This window comes from Cladosporium halotolerans, assembly GCF_011745625.1.
Source record: "Cladosporium halotolerans strain TM138-S3 chromosome Unknown Sca27, whole genome shotgun sequence".
Taxonomy (NCBI): domain Eukaryota; kingdom Fungi; phylum Ascomycota; class Dothideomycetes; order Cladosporiales; family Cladosporiaceae; genus Cladosporium; species Cladosporium halotolerans.
Genome location: NW_027191478.1, coordinates 96031 through 117906, shown reverse-complemented (window position 1 = coordinate 117906; position 21876 = coordinate 96031). Strand labels below are relative to the sequence as shown.

Genomic DNA, 21876 nt, shown 5'->3' with positions numbered 1-21876 from the left:
GTTGTTCTGTTACTATCTTGCATCTGGGGCGGCGTTTTTTTCTGTGTAACGATTCTATTACTCTTTTCTTGCTTTCTGCTTCCACTTGCAGACGAATGATCTAACTTGCAATTTAGCGTTTGGGAAAAAGCATCATCTTTTGATGCGGGAAGGAGCAGGGCATTCTGAACTGCGGAAGAGGCCCGGAGACAGAACTATTAATACTTGTATTGCAGGGGAGACCAACAGCACGCGCTGCGGTCTTTCTTTCTCAGCACCGCGCTTTCACGATACTTGACGATGCCTCTCTTCACGATTTTCCTTTTCTCGTGTTACGTTCATGCCATGACGAGTCTCTTTCCTTGATTTATCGCGCGCCTTCACCTCACTGACAGCCAGGGCGACATTCTGTGTCAGGGAAATCACAGGTACCCCCACGGCAACGACAACACGTACACGACACGAGCGACCGGAATCACAAGCGACGATTGATTGTGGAGCAAGTGCAGATTCAAAGCGCATTTTCGGCCGTTTGTATAGCTCTATGTAGCATCTCGAGACAAAATCACTAGTCGTCGTTTCACGCTATGCTGCTGCTCATCATTCCAAGCCCATGCCAGCGCTAAGATATCCCCAAACAGACACAAATGCCGCGCAAGCGAAATTCACAAGCAAAGATGCCCAGACCTACACGAGACAGACAGAAAAAAAGAAACAATCATTATACAAGAACCCAAACCAAATCCCATCCTTACACAGGTCCTCCCTCAATCAACCCTTAACATTCTTCCCCCACTTCAGCGTGCTCTGCCTATGGAACCCCGACGACGCCTGCGGCGGCGCCGTCGCGGCCCCGGCGCTCCCGCCGCCCCGCTGCGCCTCTTCCTCGCTGTCGCTGTCCTCCTGCGCCGACACGCCCAGCGCCCCGATGCGCCGCCTCTTCTCCGCCGCCGTCTCCGTCGCGTCGTCGTTGTCGTCTTCTTCCGCCTGCGGCGCGGCGCGCCCGGACGGCCGGGGAGGCACGCGCTCCGTGCCGTCGTCTTCGCTGTCGGAGTCCGGCTGTGCGGCGCGCGAGGCCTGCCGGCGGCGGCGCTCGGCGGCCGTTTCGGGCCTGCTGCTGTCGTGCTGTTGGCGCACGGAGGCCGAGACGTCGTGGAAGGGGATTTCCTGCTCGTTCGAGTCGACGAGCTTGAGCTCCGTGTCGTGCGCGTCGCCGGGGCTCGTGGGCTGCAGGACGCCGCCGGCAGAGCCGGAGCGCGACTGTTTCTTGCCCTGCTGCTGGGAGCCGAAGTAGCCTTCGTCTTCGGCGGCCGGCTGCTCGGGCACGACGGGCACGCCGGCGGTCGGGCTGTTGCCGTGCTGGATGGCGGCGTGCTCGCGGGCGTCCTTGCGGGCGGCGCGCTTGACGGCTTCGGGGACGTCGGAGTTCTCGACGACGCGCGCGCGGGCTTTCGGGTCCATGCTTTTGATCGAGTCGATGAATTCCGCTTTGCTCATGCGCCGGCCGCCGGAGGACATGGTGAAGCGGACGAGGTCGTCGTCCGGGTTGTCGTTGTCGTTGCTGCTCTTGAAGGTGCGGCGGCGCTCGGGCTGAGGGCGCTGGGAGCCGTCGGCGCCTGTGGTCGAGGGGCCTGCGGCGGCGGCGTCGCCTTTGCCCTGACCGTGGCCCATGCCGAGCATCTTGCCCACGCGGCCGCGCCCGAAGGACTTGTGGGTGGCGTTGGGCCCTGCGGGCGCGGCGTCGCCTTTGCCGGCGTTGGGGCCGATGTCGTATTTCTTGATGACCTCGCCGTCTTCGTCTTCGACGATGATGGTGTTGCCGTACTGGTAGGCGCGGGCGGGGCCCTGGGCTCTCTTCGCTTCTGCCTTGGCTTTGGCCTCGCCCTCAGGCTTGTCCTTCTTCTTCATGCCGGCGAGCGTGGTGATCTTGTTCATGGTGCCCTGCTTCGACAGGCCCTGGCGCTTCGGCTTCTCTGTGCCTTGCGCGGCTTCCTTCGCTCCCTCGGCGACCTGGGACGCCTTGCGCTTGGTCTCTTGGGCAGTATCGTCGTTCGGATCGTCCATGGTGGGCGCCACGCCGCGGTTTTGATCCGCGCCTTCCTTATGCATAAGACGCTTGCCCTCTTCAATTTCAGACTGCGCACGTTCCCTCGGTGTGTCGCCCTCGTGAGTAGGCTCGACGGCGAGCACGTTGCCCTCGGCATCTTCGTAAACCGTGTGGCTGCCTTCTTCGTAGATCTCCGCCGCGTCGTCCTTGTTGTTGTCGTTAGAAGAAGGGGGCGAATCCGTCTTGGCAGCGAGGGTATCCGAGTCGCTGCGACTGGTAGTATTGCCGTTTTCGTCTTTGCGAATGGGGTGGATAGCAGATTCACTGATCGGTCCACCGCTGGAGATGTTTCTGCTGCGACGGGAACGGTGTCTGCTCGAAGCTCGGGGTCGCGGCGTGTCTTCCTCGCGCTGGCGGCGCAGGAAAGTTCCCGGCTGCAAGTTGTCTGGAGACAGGGTCCTTTCCTTCTCGTCGATGTCAGTGTCGTATCGGCCGAGAGACATAGAGCTCTTGGAGCGAGATTGGATGCGAGGCAGGCGCTCCATCCAGGAGGGGCCGTTGTCGTTGGCTTGAGTGTAAGACATGGTGAGGGTGAGGGTGTTGATGTGCTTTCCGAGTGTAAATACTGCGATCGAAGAGCCGTGGACGATAATCGAGGTGATGACCAAGAATGTCGTGATAGGCCAAATGAGTTCGATAATGTTCTCGTGAGGAAAGCCGTCAGGTGGCAAGACAGCAAGTGGCGTTGTCGAGCCATGCTCGGACTCGAGTTCTGCTCTGGCGAGAATGGCGACGAAGATGGCACCGACACCGATGGGGCCGAAGTGACCGGCAAAGAGCGCCTCACGCCACGTCTTGATGTCCGGTATTACTGGTTTCAGCGCGAGCATGATTGGAATGCGTCGGAAGAAAAGCACCAACAGTGCAAGGACGACAAGTCGCCAGACATCCAGACCGAGCTGGTGGGCATTGAACTGGTCCCAAGGAACAATAGTGCCAAAGTAGACGAAGAATGCCAAGTTGATCAACAAGTCGATAACGTTCGAGACGTGGGATTCTTCAGTCTTCTCGGTAAACCAGCCGTCGTTACTGAAGCCCACACCAGCTGCGAAACCAATCAGTAGGTCATCGGCACCGAGGATAGACCCAGCGCCGGCGCAGAAGAGCGCGAGGACGAAGTAGAAAACGAGGAAAGACTCCCTGTCTATCATATCCCGTTCGTGTGCAGCACGCACAGCGCGACGCGCGATGTAGCCAATTGTAACTCCGAAGATCGCGCCGAAGATACATTCGTAAAGAATGGTGTAGCAGAACCAGTGGAGGGCGACTTCCTCCGGGTGTCCCTTGTAACGGATGATGTAAACCGCAAGGTAAATAAAAGGGAAGGCCATGCCGTCGTTGCAGCCAGATTCGGCCGACAGCAGATCTCGAAGATGCTTGGGCACACGCTTGGCGAACTTGCCTTTACCGACGACGGAAGACGCCAGCACAGGATCGGTGGCAGTGACGCAGGCTGCGCAACACAGGCTGTCCAGCCAGTTCAGATGGCCACCGAAAAGACCCCAAATGAACAGACTTGTAATGAGCCAACCAAAAGTCATGACAGGCACGAGCAAAAAGGTGACAGACTTCCAGTGGCGTTCCATGTATGCCTTGGGCAATTCGACGCCGACGGCAAAACATTGTACCACCAAGACGATGCGAGAGAACTCGAGCGTAATCTGATCTGTGTTGCCCCAAGTAAGGGGATTGATCAGATTCGCCGCATGCGGTCCGAAGATGATACCGCAAATGGTCGCGACTGTGGCCTCGCCGATGTACAAGCGCTCTTTAATCACCGAGGAACACAGCATGAACAGCGTGGTGAAACCGCCGAGGATGATGTAGACCAAATGAGGTCGGTTGATCTCCAAGTGCTCCCACGCCATGTTGTGCAGCAGTCCACCTTCTAGACTTCTGCAAGGCTATATGTACAGTGTGGGTCCGCCTCTTTATGTAGTCGCGTGCAGTCGCAGTCGCGAGTCGTAGTTTGATGCGGCCGTGCTGCGGTTGAGGCGAAAGCGGGCTGTGAGACGCGGATGCATGCAGGTACTCGGGTGCGCCCAGTCGCCGCTCCAGAAGGCCTCAATTGGCAGTGTGTGGTGTGTTGTTCCGCGCAGGTCGAGAGGCGACGAGACGAGCAGGACAAGAACAGTGGCGGAGATTCAAGAGGAGCCAAGAGGAGCGTGATTTCGTCGGCAACGCTAGTTCCTTGGTCGGTGGAGTTGGGGGAATTGCTTATGCCCAGTCGCGGCGTCGTGTCTCAGGCTCGCGTGGAGCGGCGGGCGTGGCAAGTCGGTCAAGCAAAAGAGCTTGGACGGTTATATGGGAGAGACAAGACGGATAGCAAAGACTTCGCGCGATTGCAGCAACGGGCCAGACGAGCGCCCGCGAACCTTATAGCGGCCCTTGAGCAATGACGATGCAGGGCAAGGGTGGGTGGGTGGGTGGCGTCCACGGCCGCTGACTGCGGCTGCTGGTGCCGCCTTGTTGATCCGACCGCTGGGCCGTAGTTCTCGCGGAGCCGAGTGTCGGTCGGTACTGGGGACGATTGATTGATGATGGTTGGCAGTTGGCAGGTATTGAAGCATGTATCAATCCGTGTAATATTTTCCACGTGGCTGTCTGGATCGTCTGGTGTCTGAGCACGCGATACTTCCAACCTACTTCGTCCCCGGCCCAAGCACGCATCCCGACTTCAAGATTCTCACCACGTACGCCAAGAGAGCGTTCGTCCTTGGCTCGGAAGAGACGACTTGGCAACGACCGCTTGCGACTCGAGTCGTCACAGCATCTACATACAGGATCAGCCGAGCAGGGCTGGGTCGACTAGCACGCTGGAGACCGGCGATCTTCACCTGCGACTGTGCATTTTCACGGTCAGGCAAGGACGGCGTTCGTGGTGCCTGTGGTGCTGTATCATTGTACGCGTCCTTGCCCTACCCGCGACGGCACCACTACTGTACTCCACAATCCCAGAGTCTGCTCTGGATTTGCCTCGCCCTGCTGCCCCGGAAAAGCGTGCCGGACCGTGCGCAAATTCGCAGGGCTGTCTGCGGGTGACTAAGCCCTGTACATCACTCGCAGTCTTGAAGATAAGGCAGTGTAACGCCTCCAGCCCCGAGCGAGCACTGGAAGACCGAAGGTTAAAAAAGCCTATCACCACAACACAACCAACCACGCCATGGCCGGCCGACGCAATCTACCGCCTGCAGACAAGAGTCTCTGCCGACGCTGCCAATCACCCGACACCGCCATCACCGTCCGGACGGAGCCTCTGTGCAAAGCCTGCTTCGACAAATATGTGCAGACGAAAGTCGTCAAGCGGATGGAAACCTTCCGCGTCAAGAACTCCGAACCCGGCAAAGAGAAGACGCTGCTGCTCCCGCTCTCCTTCGGCCCCTGCTCTACCGCCCTCCTCTACACCCTCTCGCGCCACCTCAAGAACCAAATCGACAAGAGCGGCCGCCCCGGCTTCAAGCTGCACGTCCTCCACATCGAGCAACCCGACGAACCCCCCGCCCAGCCCCTTCTCGACCAACTCCAGTCCCGTTTTCCAGAACACACCTACGCCGCCGTGCCCCTAGCAAGCATAACCTCCCTCCCGCACCTCCTCCCCTCCACCCTCCAACCCCCCTCATCCCTCGCCTCCCTCCTCTCCACCCTCCCCACCCCCACCGCCCGCGCCGACCTCTCCGCCCACCTCCTCCGCAAACTCATCGCCCACCACGCCCGCGAAACCCACAGCGCCGCCATCCTCCTCGGCGACAGCACAACCCGCCTCGCCGAGCGCGCGCTCGCAGAAACAGCCAAAGGCCGCGGCTTCGCGGTTCCCTGGCTCGTGAGCGACGGGCCCATCTCTTCCGCTCCCACTCCCTCCGAGGCAGGCGACGGCCAGGGCGAGATCCCAACCTACCACCCCCTCCGCGACCTCCTGTCCAAAGAACTCGTCCCCTTCGTCGCCTTTGCCGAACCCCCCCTGACGCCCTTCCTTCGCACCGCCAGCGAATCCCAAGCAGCCCCGGCGGCGATGAAGAACTCGACGATCGACGCGCTGACGCGCGGCTACTTCGCCGGCGTCGAGGAGGAGTACCCCTCCATCGTGGCGAACGTCGTGCGCACGACGAGTAAGTTGCAGGCGAGAGAGGTCGGGGCAGGAGAGCTGGGGTGCGAGCTGTGTGATGTGCCGCTGGAGGGCGCGGCGCCGGAGAGGAGCCGGTTGTGTTGGGGGTGTGTGAGGACTATGCAGGGGGTTGGGGCTGCGTCGTGATTTGAGCTGGTATGGAAATTGAGAGAGGGATGGATGGAAGGGATGGAGAGAGGGGGATCTTCTGATGCTAGCTACTCGGGAGACGTCGGACTAGTTCTGGCGTGCTCCTCACTGGTTTTGGGGGGGCAGGTTTGCTGCTCCTGGCACGACACGACACGACATTTCTCTCGCTTCCTGAAACCTTTGCTCCCACTCAAATCGGCATTGGGGTCGAATACCAGAGAGGAAACACTTTTGATTCTCGCAACCAATGCTCACTTCGGCATGTGAGCCGAGTACTGGAGCGACAAGACCCCATCGAGGGCCTTCTTGTCAGCCCTGACGACAGCCGTCTCAGGCCTGAAAATCTCCGGCTGTGGCAGACGCTTCGCCTTGAGAAAGCCGCCGCTGATCTCGTCGAGCACCTGCGCAATTGGGTCAGCATTTTCACATCAAGTTTGAAGGACTGGGCTGGTCGATGAACATACAGATTTGAAGCTCTCCGACTTCTTGATCGGGCACTTGCGCGTGTCCTCGATGTGCGCGACCAAGTCCTGCGCGCGGCGGAACAGCTTCAGACAGCCCGGGCAGCGGTACTGAACTCTGGTGTGGCAAAGCAAGAGATGAGTTTCGATGTCGGCAGAGCAGCCGAAGACTTCGGCGTCGCAGTCTGGGAACGGGCAGGAATAGCTGCCGACTGCGGTCGTTTTGAAGAGCTCGGGGTTGTACTCGTCGCTGTACGGGTCCCACCAGCGGGAGTTGAGGATGAGGTTCGGGGCCTTTTCGGTCTCCTCTCTGTTTCTGGCCAGGATGGTTTCGGCCTCTTTGGTGTTTTCGGTGGGGTTGACGTCGCCGAAGAGGGCGCGGGAGGTTTGGGCTGTAGTCCACGCGGCGGGTCTGCTTAGGACGTGCTCTGGCTTTGCCGTGGAAACTGAGACAACATCGTCGTCGTTGTAGGAATCGCCGTCCATCGAATGGCATGCATGGGAGACTTGGCGGCGGCCTGGCAGCGAAGGATAGGATTCCGTATAGACCTTTTCGCCGCCGCAACGGCTGGTAGTCTGGCTCACAGCGCGTACGGCCCAGTCGCTAGCTTTAGCGGGGATGGCAGAGGGAATAACCGATGGCGGAGGCGAGCCGATCTGCTTGTTTCTGATATCGTCCGGAACAGAGGAGCCTGTTTGATGAGGCAGGCGAGGCCAAGTCTCGAGGTTGTTGCGCGTCAGGGAAACCTTCTTCCCAGCAAGCTCGATAGATTCAAATCTTGGCCCAAGAGGCACACCGCCACACTCGCTCTCTTCATAGTCGTTGTGCAGTTGAACACCTCCTTCGGTCTGGGTGTCGTCCTCTATCGCACTAACATCATCGTCTTGGATCAAACCGGGCGTCTCGGATGGGCCGTTGAGCTTGAGATTCTCTGCGAGGCCGCACAGATCTTTCATGATCTCCTTCTTGACGTACTTGTGCTGAATGTGCGCGATCAACTCATGTCCTCTGATAGTCTCGCATTCGTCATTCTCAATGTGACCAATCAAGAACGCCGCGCGGACAAAGATAGCCGGGCAGCCGGGGCATTTGATTTCTTGCGAACCTCTGTGGCGCTGGAGTTGAACGATTAGCATATTGCATGGATCAAGAAGGATAAATTAGCATCAAAACTTACAGTCTCACGGTGCAGTTGCCTCCCGCCCATACTCTTGAAATCCTCTCCGCAGAACTCGCAAACAATGTGCTTGAGCTTTGCGCCATCGGGCAAAGTGTTGTTTCTCAGCTCCAGGAACGGAGCCATGGAGTCGACTTTGTGCTGGGTCAGAGCCGCCCAGTCTTCGCAGTCGACGTCGCATTTCTTGCAGTAGAAATGCGTCGGGTCGTCGACCTTGTGGTGTTTCAGCTCCTTTTCGGTGTCGAAGGAGTTGTAGCAGCCGGCTTTGTTGCAGGCGAATGGCTTGAGAGGATCGAGTGGGACTGCCATTGTGCTTGGCTTCGGGGTGGAGTACGTGTTGATCTTGGAGGAGAAGGACGGGGCGAGGTTGCCGTTGTTGCGCAGGGAGTACAATGTGTTCGGGAGGGACTGCTTGACGTTGCTAACGAATCGAGACGACGCTCGTGAAGCCATTATCGTCGTCGGCTGGGTGGAGCATGTGTCGTCCGTGAAAACCGTGCTGATTGAAGCCGGCATTGTGATTGAAGTGATCGGGTGAGCGCTCAGGTGCGTGCTCAGGTGAGTGTGGGGGTGAGTGTTCGGGGTGAGGGATTAAGTGAGGGATTGGTGATGTGAGTTCGTCAGAGAAGAGGAAGTGGTTGAACATGGACACGGTGAGGGAGGGTGGTGTGGCAAATTCTAACAATAGGCGCTGAGGTGCGGGTGGCTGGGTCTGGTGACAATAGGAAGGTGCGGGTGATTCACAATAGAGGAAGGAGCAGACTTCACGCGGCCGACAATACACCCCTCGCCACCCCAGTCAAACGACGGGATTGTCGTTTTGAGCACAATAGATACAATAGAGCGGTATCGCTTCGTCAGGAGTAGCGTCTCGACTGTACGGAGCCTTGTCAATCGCTTTTCGTGATAACCAACGATTTCTTCGGTCTCACATCGATCGATATTTCCGTTCTTTCAGCCCTCGTGCGAGGCGATGCTGAGCGCCAAATCCTCCTGGTTCCCGATCCAATGCCTTTGGAGTTTTATTCCCTCAAGAGCCGTTAACCGTTTCCTCGTACCCAATTCCGCTCAATCCGTCATCCAACGCTCTTCCAGCTGGAAACGATCACCGCCAACAGCAAAACAACCACCCGAACCAATTCCTCTTCTTCTCCCTCTCCTCCTTAGCCCTCTCCTCCTTCCCAAACGCATCACCGATAATCGAAATGCGATTTCCCAACGCGAAAGACGATCCCCTCCTCTCCTTGACTCTCCTCCTGATCGTCTCCTGCCTCTCCTTGATGCCTTTCGGCCTGTCTTCGCGCTTCGCGGCCTGCTCCGCGGACAGTACATTGCCGCTCGGCGATCGCACGGTGTCGCCCGCCGCGATGTCGGAGAGGTCGAAGAGCTCGCTGAAGGTGTGCTTGTGCCGCGGCGGCGCAGGGCGCGTGATGCTGCTGCTGGGCTCGGGCGCCGGCGTGATAGCGTCTGCGTCGAGTGAGGGCATGGTTTGCGCGGGCGTGGGAGCGGTTTCGACGGGGATCTTGTCGCTTGAGCAATTGGTCATGGTTGCGCTCTCGGCGGGATGGAGGTCGTAGACGGGCCGGGTGAGGTGGGCGGTTGCCCACGGTTGGTCGTCGAGCGAGGGAGTAGGCGCGCTTCTCTTGCGCTTGAGGAGGTTCGGCATCTGGGTTATTAGTTGCGGTGAAGAATGGTGTGTCTTTTCGTTTCTTGCCAATGCCTTGGTCCTTGTGCTGCTATCTACTGTGTTGTCTTACCTTTGCGATGTTTTCCCAGTGAGATGTCGTTGTTGTCGAGGGGAGAAGATAATGCGCAGAATGGACAAGATGCATTGATGTTACTCTCGTACGGGCTTTACATGTGACAGATCTTTCAATCGGCTCTCAGTGATGAGCATGTGATCTTGACCTACCGATGCTGCTGACAGCTGCATGCACGCCTCAGAGAAGGCAAGATTAGAGACAGTAAAACTGCCTTCGCTTCTCAGAGGCACACGCTTTAACCCTGAGACTATTAGGTCAGATAGCAGCACTCGGGGCCTAGAGCGGTGTGGGGACCCTCAGATCGTAGCATAGCTGCTCTTGAGCGGGCATATGCTGATTGTTGAACAGTGTCGCTGGTAGGTGCATGAAGACCTCGGAGAACGCGTGCTGTCAGGTTAGTGGCGATAGAAATAGTCTCAAAGGATCATACTCCAAATGTGGAACTGCAGTGTCAGACAGCAGCACCTTCAAATCAAGGGCAATGGCATCGCCCTTGCGACCCTTGTTGAGATTGCCGCCCTTCGAGGTGCGCGTAGCCTTCGGGAACGTCATAGCTTCGTCTCTCCACGGCGACCATGCACTCCCCTTCACCCGGAGCTGCTGACAGTGGCACAGGCGCTTCGGAGAAAGCACATACAGGGGTGACCGGGGAGATGGTAGTCAAAGGAAAGCGACGAAGAGTAGTCGCGGCCAGAGCGAGGCGGAGAAGGTCGCCCTGGGGAGATGATGCCACTCTCGGTCCCAGGATCAGCCTGGGGAGTCTGATCGGTGCCGGCACCGACTTTGTGTTCATTGTTGACGCCATTTCCAGATGAGTGTCTCAGGGGGCCATAGTCGATACGTGAGACTGGAGGGTTAGGTAAGGGCGTATACAGCTTGTAGCATTCGGAGAAGTCACAATATGCCTCTCAATGGCGAACGTATGCTTGTACTCAACGAGCGCCGCTGACAGTTGCGTACCAGTCTCGGAGGCGCAGTTTTCGCTCTCGAAGCAAAAGTGGCATCTCCAAGGAAAATGATAGTGTCGTGAGGCGGTAGAGTCAGAGAGCAGCACAGTGTCATACCGCCGGACCTTCACCTTGGAGATCCTGGCGACATTGGGGAGTTGTCTCTCAAGAGTCAGTGAATACGTTCAACCAAAGGTTGTTGCTGATAGCTGCGCGATGGGCCCGGGCGATGCAGCTTCGCACTTTTACCCAGGCGGATCAGAGTCTCGAAGGGACATGGTCAACTGCTGTAGAGCTTGGGGAGCAGCCTATTCGTTCAATAACAGATAGGACTTGGGTCCAGCCATTCTCCCAAGAATTGAATGCCAGTCCTTCTTCGCATTGTAATGGCGACACGAGGGTATGGGACAGCTGAACGTTTCCAATATTTCGATTATCATTTATGTACATCTTCTCCCAGCATCTAGAAGCGGGAGAACGGGAGCCTAGATAGCACGTTAGCCTTCTCTCCATTTGCACGTGCACTAGAAAATCAGAGTATACGCACCACTTGCCCCTCAGAGTAATCTTAACCCAGTCGCCCTTCTCATCCGTCTCCTTCTCGACCTTCGTGCTGAACGAAATCGCACTCATGATGCCATCGCCGAACTTCTCGTTGATCACACTCTTGTACGCGTAGCCGTAGTTCTGCACGATCTCGTACAGCCTGTAGACGAGCGGCTCGCGCGGCGGCATCTCCAGCGAGCGGCCACGGTCGGGGAAGTTCAGCAGCTCCGTTTGGCGGAGAGTCTCCTCAGGGATGCCGAGGACCTTGGACAGGCCCTTGAGATCTTCCTCGCTGGCTTGCGTGTGGCCGTAGAACATGGCGGCGGTGCTGACTTCTTCACGACCGATGGCTTTGGCGATGGTCTCGAATGAGAGGTTCTTGGCCTTTTTGGCGTCGAAGAGGAGGCTGCATTGCGAGGCGAGGTTGGAAGAGGCGGATTTCTGTAGTTGGAATTGTGAGCTGGAATTGATCTCGCAATAATGGGTGTGGTTGGATCGAGCTTACGTCAAGAGTCGCGATAGGCTGACCGCTGGAGGTTCCTTGAGCGGCCATCTTTGCGGGTGTCGTAGCGAAAGTGTTTCTCTGCTGGGTGATGAACGAGGCGGTCGGTCTGGCGACAGTCCTTGCGATCAGTGGAGCAGAGCGGGTAGCGATTCTCGCGGAGGAGACGAGAGAAGATGCCATTGTGGAGGTTGTCAAGGCAGCTCGGTACTTGTAGTGCAGGCGGTCACGCAGCTTGCTGGGGCAGAAAGAGGAGAATGGGAGCTAGAACGCGGGTTTGGAGCTGCAGACTAAAGCAGATGCAGTCTTGTATCTTATCGCGGACGGCCGGAACACTTGGAAGCAATGTTGTTAACGGCGATTGGATGTATTGATGACGGCGGTGGGGAGCTCAAGCCGGGGAATCGGCCATCCGCAACGTCATGGCTGCATCAACTCCGCCTTGTCGGAGACCGCATGGACTCTATTCCAAATGCCCCCTCTTTTGCGGCTTGTCGACTGCGATAGCGCCGCGACACAACATCCGCAATATCTCCTATCCACAGAACCATAGCCAGTCGATCTTGACTCTCCAGTTGCGGGAGCGCGACACGGGCGCGTCAACAGCGTAGAGAGCAACACCTTGTAATGTCTTGTCACTTGGGCACAACTTTGCCCAAGTGAATAGATTTGCCGACCGCCACATCGTTTCTGGCTTTCTAGACATCAATGTTTCAATGCAGATTTATTACAGGAATGTTAGGGGGAGGAATTATGTCCCGGTCTTGGAAGTTGGAAGGGATGTGATGAATGGTCACGTGATGACTTGTCACATGACCCTGCTCCCCATGCTTTCTCGCGGCTGAAGTAGTATGATCTCTTCCTATCAATTGGTCTACGTACACCCTAGCATACACGTGGTTTCAAGCCCCTCTGCGCTACAGGAATACCATTCTCCCGACCTCAGTCTAGACTTTTCCCATCTAGGCACTGAACTTCGTGAAGATGAGATTCTTGCCCAAACCAGACCGAGCGGACATACGATGCCAGCAAGCTAGGGCTTCAATATGCAACGTCGTCGTTGGAGCATTGCATTATAATACCCCATAATCGCTCTAGTACGTACTCAAAGGCCGGATTGGTGAGTATATCCGCGCCACCGTCAGTCCAGGGATGTCGAGAATACTCAGGCCTATGCATCCAACTTCCCAAAGCGAGTAGCTCGGTCAAGAGCTCATTATAGAGCCTTCTCTCATTACTTCAGATACGCGACCCGGATACCATGAACTGGCCTCTGCAACTCGAGACAATTAGCTTTCGGATCTTGGTATTGGTCGCTTCTCCGGAACTTGTCCAAGACCCGAGAGACGTACTCTATGATGGTCGGCCATGTCCCTGCCGCAAGGTGCTGAGATTGCGTCCAGAGCTACCCTCATATGAGAGGGACATGAACCCGGGCTCTTCGACAAAGTGATCCGCAATGCGTTGCTTGAGTAGCCCTCCATGGCTTTTGGGCTTCAGTATGGTCATACCAGAGGGAAAGTATTGGGACCGGCTGTTCTCGAGGATACAGCTGATTGGGAGTTGCTCGATGATCTCAAATTGTGCACCAACCACACAGTACACTGTGTCAGGATCCTGAGTGGGCTACACGCACATTCCGGAGCCGGCGAATGCTCGGATGGCAAGGCGCCTTCTCCCGCCGCAGGCCCACCGCACGTTCCAGGATCGTGTGATTCAGAAATAAAGATGGTACAAGGCATCGTACAGCACGAACGATCGTAAAACAAGCGACTTAGAGAACGCAAAGTCTCCATTTCAAGCGAAAGGTTACATTGCCTGTTTCTGACGACCGCGTTCATGACGACCGCGAATGCTTGTCTACAACATCCCGCCTTCGTCTCTCCGTTACTTCGGGCCAATTTAAACCTATTGCGCAACATTCCGAGGAGAGCGTGGGGCTCCATACCTCCACGCGTCCCACCTTAGCATCAGATGACTATAACCAATCCATACCAACATCAACGGCAGGCTCAACCATTGAACAGCCATCCGAAGCGGACCGGGTCTGATGCTCTCGCAAAGAGACCAGCACAAGCCTCTGTCTTGACGACGAAAGTAGTTCAGGATCGGCCTATCGGTAAACTGCTCTTCGTTGAGCTCCGTCGCCGTCACGATTTTGCCGGTCCTTTTCCGTCGGAAGGCCATCGAGCGGCGCCCGTACGGATCAAGGGCAGTTTTCCAAAGCGGAACCTCATCAAAATCATCTTCGTTGAGCTGATTCGTATTGCTCATGTCGTAGGGAATGGATTCCTTCGACGATGCCATGTTTTGCTTGGTGTCTTCAGAGATTGTTAGTAAAGGCATGTTTGATTAACGGTTGGATCATATCTACTTCGTCAAACGAAGGTGGAATTTGCCCGCGACGAACTGGACCTGACGACTAATGGATCAATGAGTTTGCTGCCTGCGAAAGTGATGGCTCATAAAGCCTGCCCGTTAGCTTGACATTTATGTGTACGCTTTCAAAGCGATCGGCACAGACGCACTTGGCGCGAAGGATGCGAGGACGATCAGCGAATGGCAATACTAATAACAAGTGGGCCTCGCAAGAAGCCTGCGACAAGCTCGTGCCATAAAAGCCGACACTAGCATCCAGTGGATCTTCACCTTGTCTTGCCCGGCGAAAGTCGTCGCAAGGTTCTTTCGACTAGGATTGTGGGAGAATCGACATCAATCCATGTCAAACGCTCCGGCGGTCAGGACCTCGGTCTTCATTCCATTGCAAAACGACTATCTGTCTTACTCTCAACTGATCTTATCACATTCTCTACGTATCCCCAAGGTTTCGATCTTGCAACAAAGAAGCGCAAATGGAAAATCAGCCTAGCTGATCAATGCGATGTTTTCTGGCAACGTCTATTTGGGCTATCAGGGGACTGGCAAACCTGCGTGGTCAACATGCTCTTTTCTGACGTGCAGGTTTCGTTACGAATCCTTCGAGTGACGCCCAAGATGGTCTTTTTGTTCCACGCGGCAATCCAAACATGCCCGTCTGGTTAGCCGCTGAAGTGAGCAGAAATAAAGGGGTATTCTGGAACAGTAACAACCAGAACATATCAACAGTGACACAATAGCGAATTGGACTTCGGCATGGCATTACGATTGCTGTCGAACGGCTGAATGTGGAGCGAAGCAACTTGCACGCATGCTCTGTGCCTTGAGATGAGGCAGAAAAGCTCAGAAGATAGTTGCGGGCTTGTGGTTTCCCATAATCCACGACTCGGAAAAAGGAGACTGTGAGCAAGTCGTGATATGGACTTCGAGAATTAGAACTAGTTCCAGAGGCGTCAAGCTCTTCATGGAGTGGATTCGTCAGCCCTAATGATACAGTAGAAATACACAACGGCGCGCTCGACAGCACCGTTCCATCACCTTCCACGGCTTCTCAATAAGCTCCGGCCTCAGCCACGGCAAGCTAAGGCGAAGCGGTCCCCTCCTCCTCCACCTCCTCCGGCCTAGGATATCCCATCCTCGACAACCTCCAGCAATCCCACTGCACCCTAGCCCCAATGCCTATCATGGCCACCCAACCGAACGGCGTGAACAGCCACCGCGCAGCCTTCCTCAGCGGCCCCGCCGGCACCCATTCGCAGTGCGACACGACCAAGATCAAGTCCATGCGGTGGCAGAAGTCCAGCATCGGGGTGCCGCGCATGAACGCGAGGCGCGCTTCGTCGAGCTCCGTGCGGGTCACGATCGCGCCGGTGGTTTTGCGCTCGTAGAGCATCGAGCGTCGGCCGTGTTGGTCGCGGCCGGAGCGGCAGAGGCAGACTTCGTCGAATTCTTCGTCATCGTCGTTGTCTTCTTCGGGGGGTAGGAGAGGGGAGGTGGAGGTCGTGGCCTCGGCGGGGTGTTTCTCGTCTGTTGTCATGTTGGTTATGTGTTTTGGTGATTGTCAAGCCCCGGCTGTGGAATCAGGTATCAAGTTTGTCTTTTCCGCCAAATCAGGCTCGTATTAGTTTCCGTGATGGAGTTGCGAGAGCCAAAGTGAGAGTTGCTTGATCTCGGAAGACGCCTACCTATAAGAAGTCCAGCCTTACGCATCCGAGCACAACAGCGCCACCGCATCGCTGCTCGCCGAGAATCCTCCCATCGATGAGTCTAAAAACAACCGGGCCCTTCCCAGCGCCTGCGACGACTCCGTTGCAACGGAGTCGCCACTAGGAATCCCAGTGGGTCCGTAGTCATGCGTGTTTGACCGGAGGATCAAGACAATGGCACTAAAATCCTCCTGCAAGGCGGATCCTGACTCGGGCTGTGAACGGTCCACGTCGATTCGCGTCGTGCGGGCGCGCGTGACTGACAAAAATCGTGAAGGAACGGTCTTCTCGCGGAGGATACGGTCGATGGAATACGAAAGGCTGTGGCTGGTAGAGAGCTGAGCTTGGGATGGGAGAGCGCATGGTCGCGCTTTGGTATACCGTGGCAAGGGATAGGAGAGTAGACATAAAATCAAACCGACCACTCTCGTCAAACGCCTCGCTTCGATACAGTTCTACATGATCATCGCCCCCCCTGGACCACTTCCATTGCTTGCGAACGAGATGTAAAAAAGAAAACCATCTATCGCGCGTTGCAAGTCTAGCGAAACAACCCGCAGACCCTGCAAGGAAAGAAAAGTGCCTGTTTCCTCGATCGGTCGGACCACTCGACCGGGAAAGCGCGTCGTGTCATTCGTGTCATCATCACAAAACCAAAAAGAAAAAGAAATGAACAAAAAAAAAAAAAAAAAAAAAAAAGCAAAGGAAAGGAAAATTCCGTCCAGAGGCATCACAGCCCCATCCCTCCCAGCGTGAGCAGAGCAGAAAACCCTAACCATCTGCGCCGACATGCAAAACAGAGACAAGAAAGAAATCATGCGGAATGCGAAAAAAGCCATCACCTAACCTCACTTCCTCCCCACCTCCTCCCCGCTCCCCGAAGCCCTCACAAACTCCTCCACCTCCTGCGCCGGCGTAAGCGGCACTTTCGCAGCTGACGGAGCGTGCAGCGGCGCCGCAGCAGCACTCGAACCGCTCTCCGGCGCATCAAAAAAGAAATCCCCTCCACTGGTCGAGTTGCGCGCGCTGTGCCGCGAATTCCACGTCCCCGCACGCGGACGCACGGCGGGCGCGGGGACTTTGCCGATGGCGTCGCGGGAGGAGACGGCGGCACCGACGCCTAGAGACTCGGAGGAGGGCTGGAGGCGGAGTTGGGGCGGGCCGCGGGAGGGGGCGCGGGAGCGGGGCGGGGTGGCGGTCGTGGTGGTGTTGTCTTCGGGGAGGGAGCGGGACATGTCGACTGCGGAGAAGGAAGTTTCGTCTTCGGCATTGGTGGTGTTGTGCTGGGAGTAGAGGGAGAAGTCGCGCTGGCTCCAGGAGGGGCGGTGCGGGCGGGCGCCGAAGGGGAGGGCGCCTTGGGTTGTGCTTGCGGCGCTGGTGGCGCGGCTGCGGCGGGCGGGGGAGGCGGTTCCGCCGACGGGGCCTTCTTTCATGAGGGGGAGAGAGGCGTCCGTGTTGTCACGGGTGGTCGTCATGGTTTGGTTGGGGTTGCGGGTCAGAGAGTCCTCGATGTTAACGGGGTCTGGGTCGTCATCCTCGATTTTGCCCAGTCTGCGGATTCCTTTCACTTCGAAGTACGGTCCCTTGTCCTCTGGTTCGGGCTCGGGCTCGGGCTTTGGTTTGGGTTCGCGAGGCACGTCATTGACGACTGTGTCCAGGTGGTTGAAGTATTTCTCACGCATGCCGTGCCATTTCCTAGGGCGGAACTCTTCCTTGTTTCGAGAAACAGACATATAGCTTGAGATGACGCTGACCACGATAGCGATCATGGTGATGATGACCAAGATTCCCTGGATGACAATGATAACGATTCCGATGACCGTCGTCGTGATGCGTTCGAGGTTGAAGCGGATGTCAAAGGCCGCGCTGAGGGCGACAGTCGCAACCTTGCTGAATCCCAAGCAGTACACCACGAGGATGTTCAGCCGCATGCCCTCAAAGGGTCGAGCCCAGATCACGAATGCGAATGCCAAAATTTCAACAACGAGAAGACCAAAAACCTGTGTAAGAGGTTGACCGGAAGCTCCACCGTAGAAGCAAGCCCTGATGAATTCGTAGACGAGCCAGAACGCGAAAAACCACCATCTCGTCCGCCTGAAGCGCGCCGCGAGCCAGCCAAACTTCTTGGTGTAGTCTTCATCGTCGTGGATGTTAGTCCTGAGCTCAGCCGTAGTGGTAATGCTGTAGTGCGAATTCATCCTTTGCCAGAAAGGCTCGCTTTGCGTCTTATCGTCTGGATCCACAGTCTGATGCTGTTGCTCCGCCGGTTGCGCAGATCCTTGTGGCACCTTGCGAGCCGGGAACCATGGTATCTTCCCGAACAGCTTCCTGCTCTCGCCTTGAATACGCTCGCTGCGCCCTTTGTCGAGTTGAATCTTATACCAGCAGGCGTAGGCGGCAATTGCGGGAAGACCCACGAAGAAAATTATGAAAACAAGAGCCGCCACGGCTTTCACTCCACCAGAAGAGTCGTAGGTGAATTGGAAGATCGTGAGGAACATGATCATGAACCATGCGAGGAAGCATGTGCGCAAGGCGACATTAGCGCTGTACCCAAGCCAGTGTTGTCGGAAGAAAGCCAGGCGATCCTGCTTGAGCACCTTCACACGGACCAGGCCTTCGACAACCCACTTGAAGGCCATCGTAGCAGCCACGACAAGGACCAAGAGAATCAGAAACCAGAGGAATCCTGTCATGAAGGCATTGCTGACGCGAATTTCTTCTTGGCCTAGCGTGCCAGCAAAACCTGAGAAGTTTCCAGGCAAAGGCAAGCCTTCCGAAACTGCGTGACCGTACCACTTGAATCCATCGCTTGCATCCGCAAGTTCCTCTTGACGACGTAGCAGTGCATTGACGGCGCTCCTACGGACGACATCCCGCTTGAGCACCAAGGAGTAGTCGCGCTTGTAGATCTCCGAGGCGAGGTCGCGCATGGCCGGGTGGTTTTTGGCAAATCCGAAAGCACGCTTTGTCGCATGCCCCAAGCCTCTCTTGTAAATCTGGCTGATGTCGTAGCCGCCACCAAGGTTCTCATTGGCGGTTCCAGAAGCTGCCGCACCAACGGAGGAGGTGTTACCAAGGTTGTTGCCGATCAGCTTGTCAATGCTGCGTTGCATTGTACCGGTGCGTATCATGCCTCCAGACCAAGCAAAATTGCTCCAGAAAGCAACTAGCACTGAAGGCCAGTTCATCGAGAGTGCCCCGGTAAAGAAGATGTGCTGGAAGACTGCAAATATCACGCCTACCGACAGGGAATGTGCGTAGTGCAGTCGCATGGTAGGTACGGCCTCGCCGTATATGGCAGTGGCGAACGATGCGAGCATTGCCACGAAGGTGAAAATTCCAAGTATCGAGCCTACAGCTGCTGGTTGCGAGAAAGTTGCACCGTTCGTTACTACCGCGCTGTAGCAGCCGATCTCGCTTTCGGTGCTGTTTGCGAAAATTCGGAGAATAGCCTCGCCCTCGAAGTCGGGAATGGAAAGTGCGATTGGCGGGATATTGGCGACATCCTCCTGACTGATTGGAATGATACCGTTGGCAGCAATAGGGATACTGCTGTTGACTGGACATAGACTAGGGATCGTCAGCGGAAACGCGTTTTAGAGGATCGAACATCAAAGCCTACCTGGCAATATTCGCATCGCAAGGGTTGAAAGTCAGATCGAATCTACTTTCGCCATAAGCGTAGACTCCAATGTACATCATCAACGCCTCGTTGTTCAGGTTGGTGTTGCCAGCCAAGTGGAATTGCACGGTCATGTTGTCCTTGTAATAAGCCGCATCGAAGCGCGTCACGTTGATCAAGCTGCCTCCCAAGCAGTCTCCAAAATTGGCAGTGTACAGTGCAGGCCGCCGATTGTCGGCCAGGTATGATGTTTCTCCATCTGGGCTCAGGTACGTGACATATCGTGTTTCATCGGCGGAAGCTGAGCGTAGGCATGCCAATAGGGCGAACAGCGCCAGCATTGCTGGCTGCAACCGCGTGATCATGTTGCGATTGTTGGTGTGGGAAAGGAGAAGAGTCGTGTGTTTTCGCGTATCGCTGAAGTGCCAGCGCAGAGGGTAGGCGCGTCAGCACTACCAGCTGGCTGGAATGTTCGACCACAGGAAACAGCAAGAGGTGAACCGGCTAGCTACAGAGCGGGAGGGAGGTCCGAGATGTGCGATGAGGGTGGTGTTGTGGTGCGGTGCGAGGTCGAGACCGGGTGATAGGTACAGGCGAGGTTCAGACCCGCGAGCGGTTCCTTATTTGACAATAGCAGAAGGGAAGGCGCATGTCCGGGCTGGTGCGTCGTGTCGCAGTCCCACGCACGCAAGGACCTATTGTTCGAAGCACATGCGAAAAGGAAACGAAGGGTGGAGGGAGCGAAGTGTTTGTGAGGCCTGGCGGCCGCGGTGAAGATTATCTCAACAACGGGCGGCGGGTGGAATGTGAATTGGGTTAGGGCGAGTGGCAGCTTGGTATCAATGATGCGCGGATGCCGGCGGCAAAAGCCACAGCACCGTGGCAGAGGGCGCTAGGCGAGGCGCTTACCTTTGCGCCAAGCTTCACCGCATCTGCATGCGTCTGCATACGTACCCACGCCGCGGCCGTGGTTGCGTTGCGGGTGGCCGTTATTTACAGACCGTCAGCGAGTCGTGTGCGGCCGTCGCGGTGTTTGGAGGAGGCTACATGAATCCTCCCCCCGAACGTCGAGACGACACGCTCCAGACGTTGACCGCTCCCCTCACACCATCTCCACACGCGCATGAGTCGCGGCGGACGGGTCGCTGCTGGCGCCATCTCTCCACGCCCCAGCAAAAGCCTGACACGGAGCTGCTCGAGCTGCTGTCCAAGGGTCTCTCCGCCGGCATCCCGTCGTGCATGAGAAACACCAGGCATTCTGACGCTACCGCTGTGCCGCAATCCCGCATGCGCTGGAGCCCTGTCGTCGCGCAGCCCAAGCCCGCGGCCATCGCACATCCAGCGAGCTTATTTGCTCTCGCACCAAGGCACCCCAGCCTCCAAGACATCTCCTCGCCGTATCCAGCCACCGCTAAGTCAGCACAAAGCGCACCATCCGCCATTCCTGCCCAAGCCCCAGGTGAACACCAAGCGCCGGTACACCCGCATCACCGCGCCGCCGCTCCCCACCCGGCGAGCCGTGTCACGCTCTTCCATGCCCTGTAGCTCTTTGCCGACCCTCGCCGCCGTCCAGCATACCTCAAACCGCTGCAAAATAGCACTTGATGACAGCTGCACGAGCAGGCCTGCAGGAACGCGAGCCACGCCCCTTTGAATGCGAGGTGTGCTTTCCGGTCTTCGTGGCGTGCATCTTCCTTTCGGACGGAGATGCACGAGCACCGAGCTGATCTGCGTGCATACCTTACATTCCCTTCCCACGTCGTGCGCGCCTCATCTCGCCTCGCCTCGCACCGCCCCGGAAGCCCCGGCTTCCGCGCCGAGCCCTGTCGCCAGGATTGCGGATGGCGAAAGCGACGAGAGCGAGATACACAGCTGCCTTAGCGCGCCGGCATGTCTCTGTGTGATTTCCGACTTCCGCGGCCTGTGAATCCTCTTTTGTACTATACTTCTCTCGATGCTGTAAATCCAGCACTGGCTGGCCACCTGATTAGGTAGGCGGCCTTACATGAACTCCAGCCTCCCTCTCCAGCCTGATATTACTTACCATAAGCCTGCACATGAACTCTCATAGCCTGCAGCTTAACTGGCGATACGCAGCAATTGGAATCCCTCCAACCCCGCGCCCTAGCATTAACCAAGCCATCCCTCGCCTCCGCGGAGGACTCTCTAGTCCACAATCCTTCCAAGCAAATACAAAGCCGTTGGCACGATCGCGGCCCAGGATCGAGCGTCAAAAGGCAAAACAGGCGCCCAGGGCGCACGTGGCTGGTGGGTGCTGTGCGGCGACGTCTGTGGCGTTTTGGGTTTTGGTGATGCTTTGGGATTTTATGGAAGCGGTATGTGGGAATTGGAATTGGGAGTTGGATTGCAAGTGTATTTTTCGATGCGGTCACGAGCCACTGTTGCACAGGTAGGCCTCGTGGGATTTCTCTGG

General features: G+C 56.8%; 6 protein-coding genes across 6 annotated transcripts; 1 reads left to right on the top strand and 5 right to left on the bottom strand.

The window, feature by feature from the left end:
- Window positions 1-750: 750 nt before the first annotated feature.
- Window positions 751-3954, bottom strand: WHR41_06727 (uncharacterized protein; the record flags this gene model as incomplete). Its single annotated transcript, XM_069375332.1, has 1 exon — window positions 751-3954. One exon carries the CDS (start codon window positions 3952-3954, stop codon window positions 751-753), a length of 3204 nt encoding a protein of 1067 aa, XP_069227376.1.
- Window positions 3955-5249: 1295 nt separating this feature from the next.
- On the top strand, window positions 5250-6335 carry ncs2 (Cytoplasmic tRNA 2-thiolation protein 2; the record flags this gene model as incomplete). Its single annotated transcript, XM_069375331.1, has 1 exon — window positions 5250-6335. One exon carries the CDS (start codon window positions 5250-5252, stop codon window positions 6333-6335), a length of 1086 nt encoding a protein of 361 aa, XP_069227377.1.
- A 26-nt stretch (window positions 6336-6361) lies between these two features.
- Window positions 6362-8286, bottom strand: WHR41_06725 (uncharacterized protein; the record flags this gene model as incomplete). Its single annotated transcript, XM_069375330.1, has 3 exons — window positions 6362-6739; window positions 6803-7915; window positions 7978-8286. 3 exons carry the CDS (start codon window positions 8284-8286, stop codon window positions 6590-6592), a joined length of 1572 nt encoding a protein of 523 aa, XP_069227374.1. The 3' UTR covers window positions 6362-6589.
- A 796-nt stretch (window positions 8287-9082) lies between these two features.
- WHR41_06724 (uncharacterized protein) lies at window positions 9083-9643 on the bottom strand (the record flags this gene model as incomplete). Its single annotated transcript, XM_069375329.1, has 1 exon — window positions 9083-9643. The coding sequence occupies one exon, from the start codon at window positions 9641-9643 to the stop codon at window positions 9083-9085; it is 561 nt and encodes a 186-aa protein (XP_069227375.1).
- Window positions 9644-9953: 310 nt separating this feature from the next.
- Window positions 9954-12092, bottom strand: cyn1 (Cyanate hydratase). Its single transcript, XM_069375328.1, has 3 exons — window positions 11739-12092; window positions 11235-11674; window positions 9954-11172 (listed from the first exon to the last, which is right to left on the bottom strand). Exons 1-3 carry the CDS (start codon window positions 11916-11918, stop codon window positions 11151-11153), a joined length of 642 nt encoding a protein of 213 aa, XP_069227372.1. The 5' UTR covers window positions 11919-12092; the 3' UTR covers window positions 9954-11150.
- Window positions 12093-16665: 4573 nt separating this feature from the next.
- On the bottom strand, window positions 16666-20183 carry WHR41_06722 (uncharacterized protein; the record flags this gene model as incomplete). The annotated part of the gene is made up of 2 exons (XM_069375327.1): window positions 19443-20183; window positions 16666-19390 (listed from the first exon to the last, which is right to left on the bottom strand). The coding sequence occupies exons 1-2, from the start codon at window positions 19805-19807 to the stop codon at window positions 16666-16668; spliced, it is 3090 nt and encodes a 1029-aa protein (XP_069227373.1). The 5' UTR covers window positions 19808-20183.
- Window positions 20184-21876: the final 1693 nt, after the last annotated feature.

Coding starts and splice junctions, on each gene's coding strand:
- cyn1 (XM_069375328.1), bottom strand. CDS start 11,918: ATGGCATCTTCTCTCGTCTCCTCCGCGAGAATCGCTACCCGCTCTGCT. Junction 11,675..11,738: donor AGCCTATCGCGACTCTTGAC/GTAAGCTCGATC, acceptor TTCCAACTACAG/AAATCCGCCTCTTCCAACCT. Junction 11,173..11,234: donor ATTACTCTGAGGGGCAAGTG/GTGCGTATACTC, acceptor CGTGCTATCTAG/GCTCCCGTTCTCCCGCTTCT.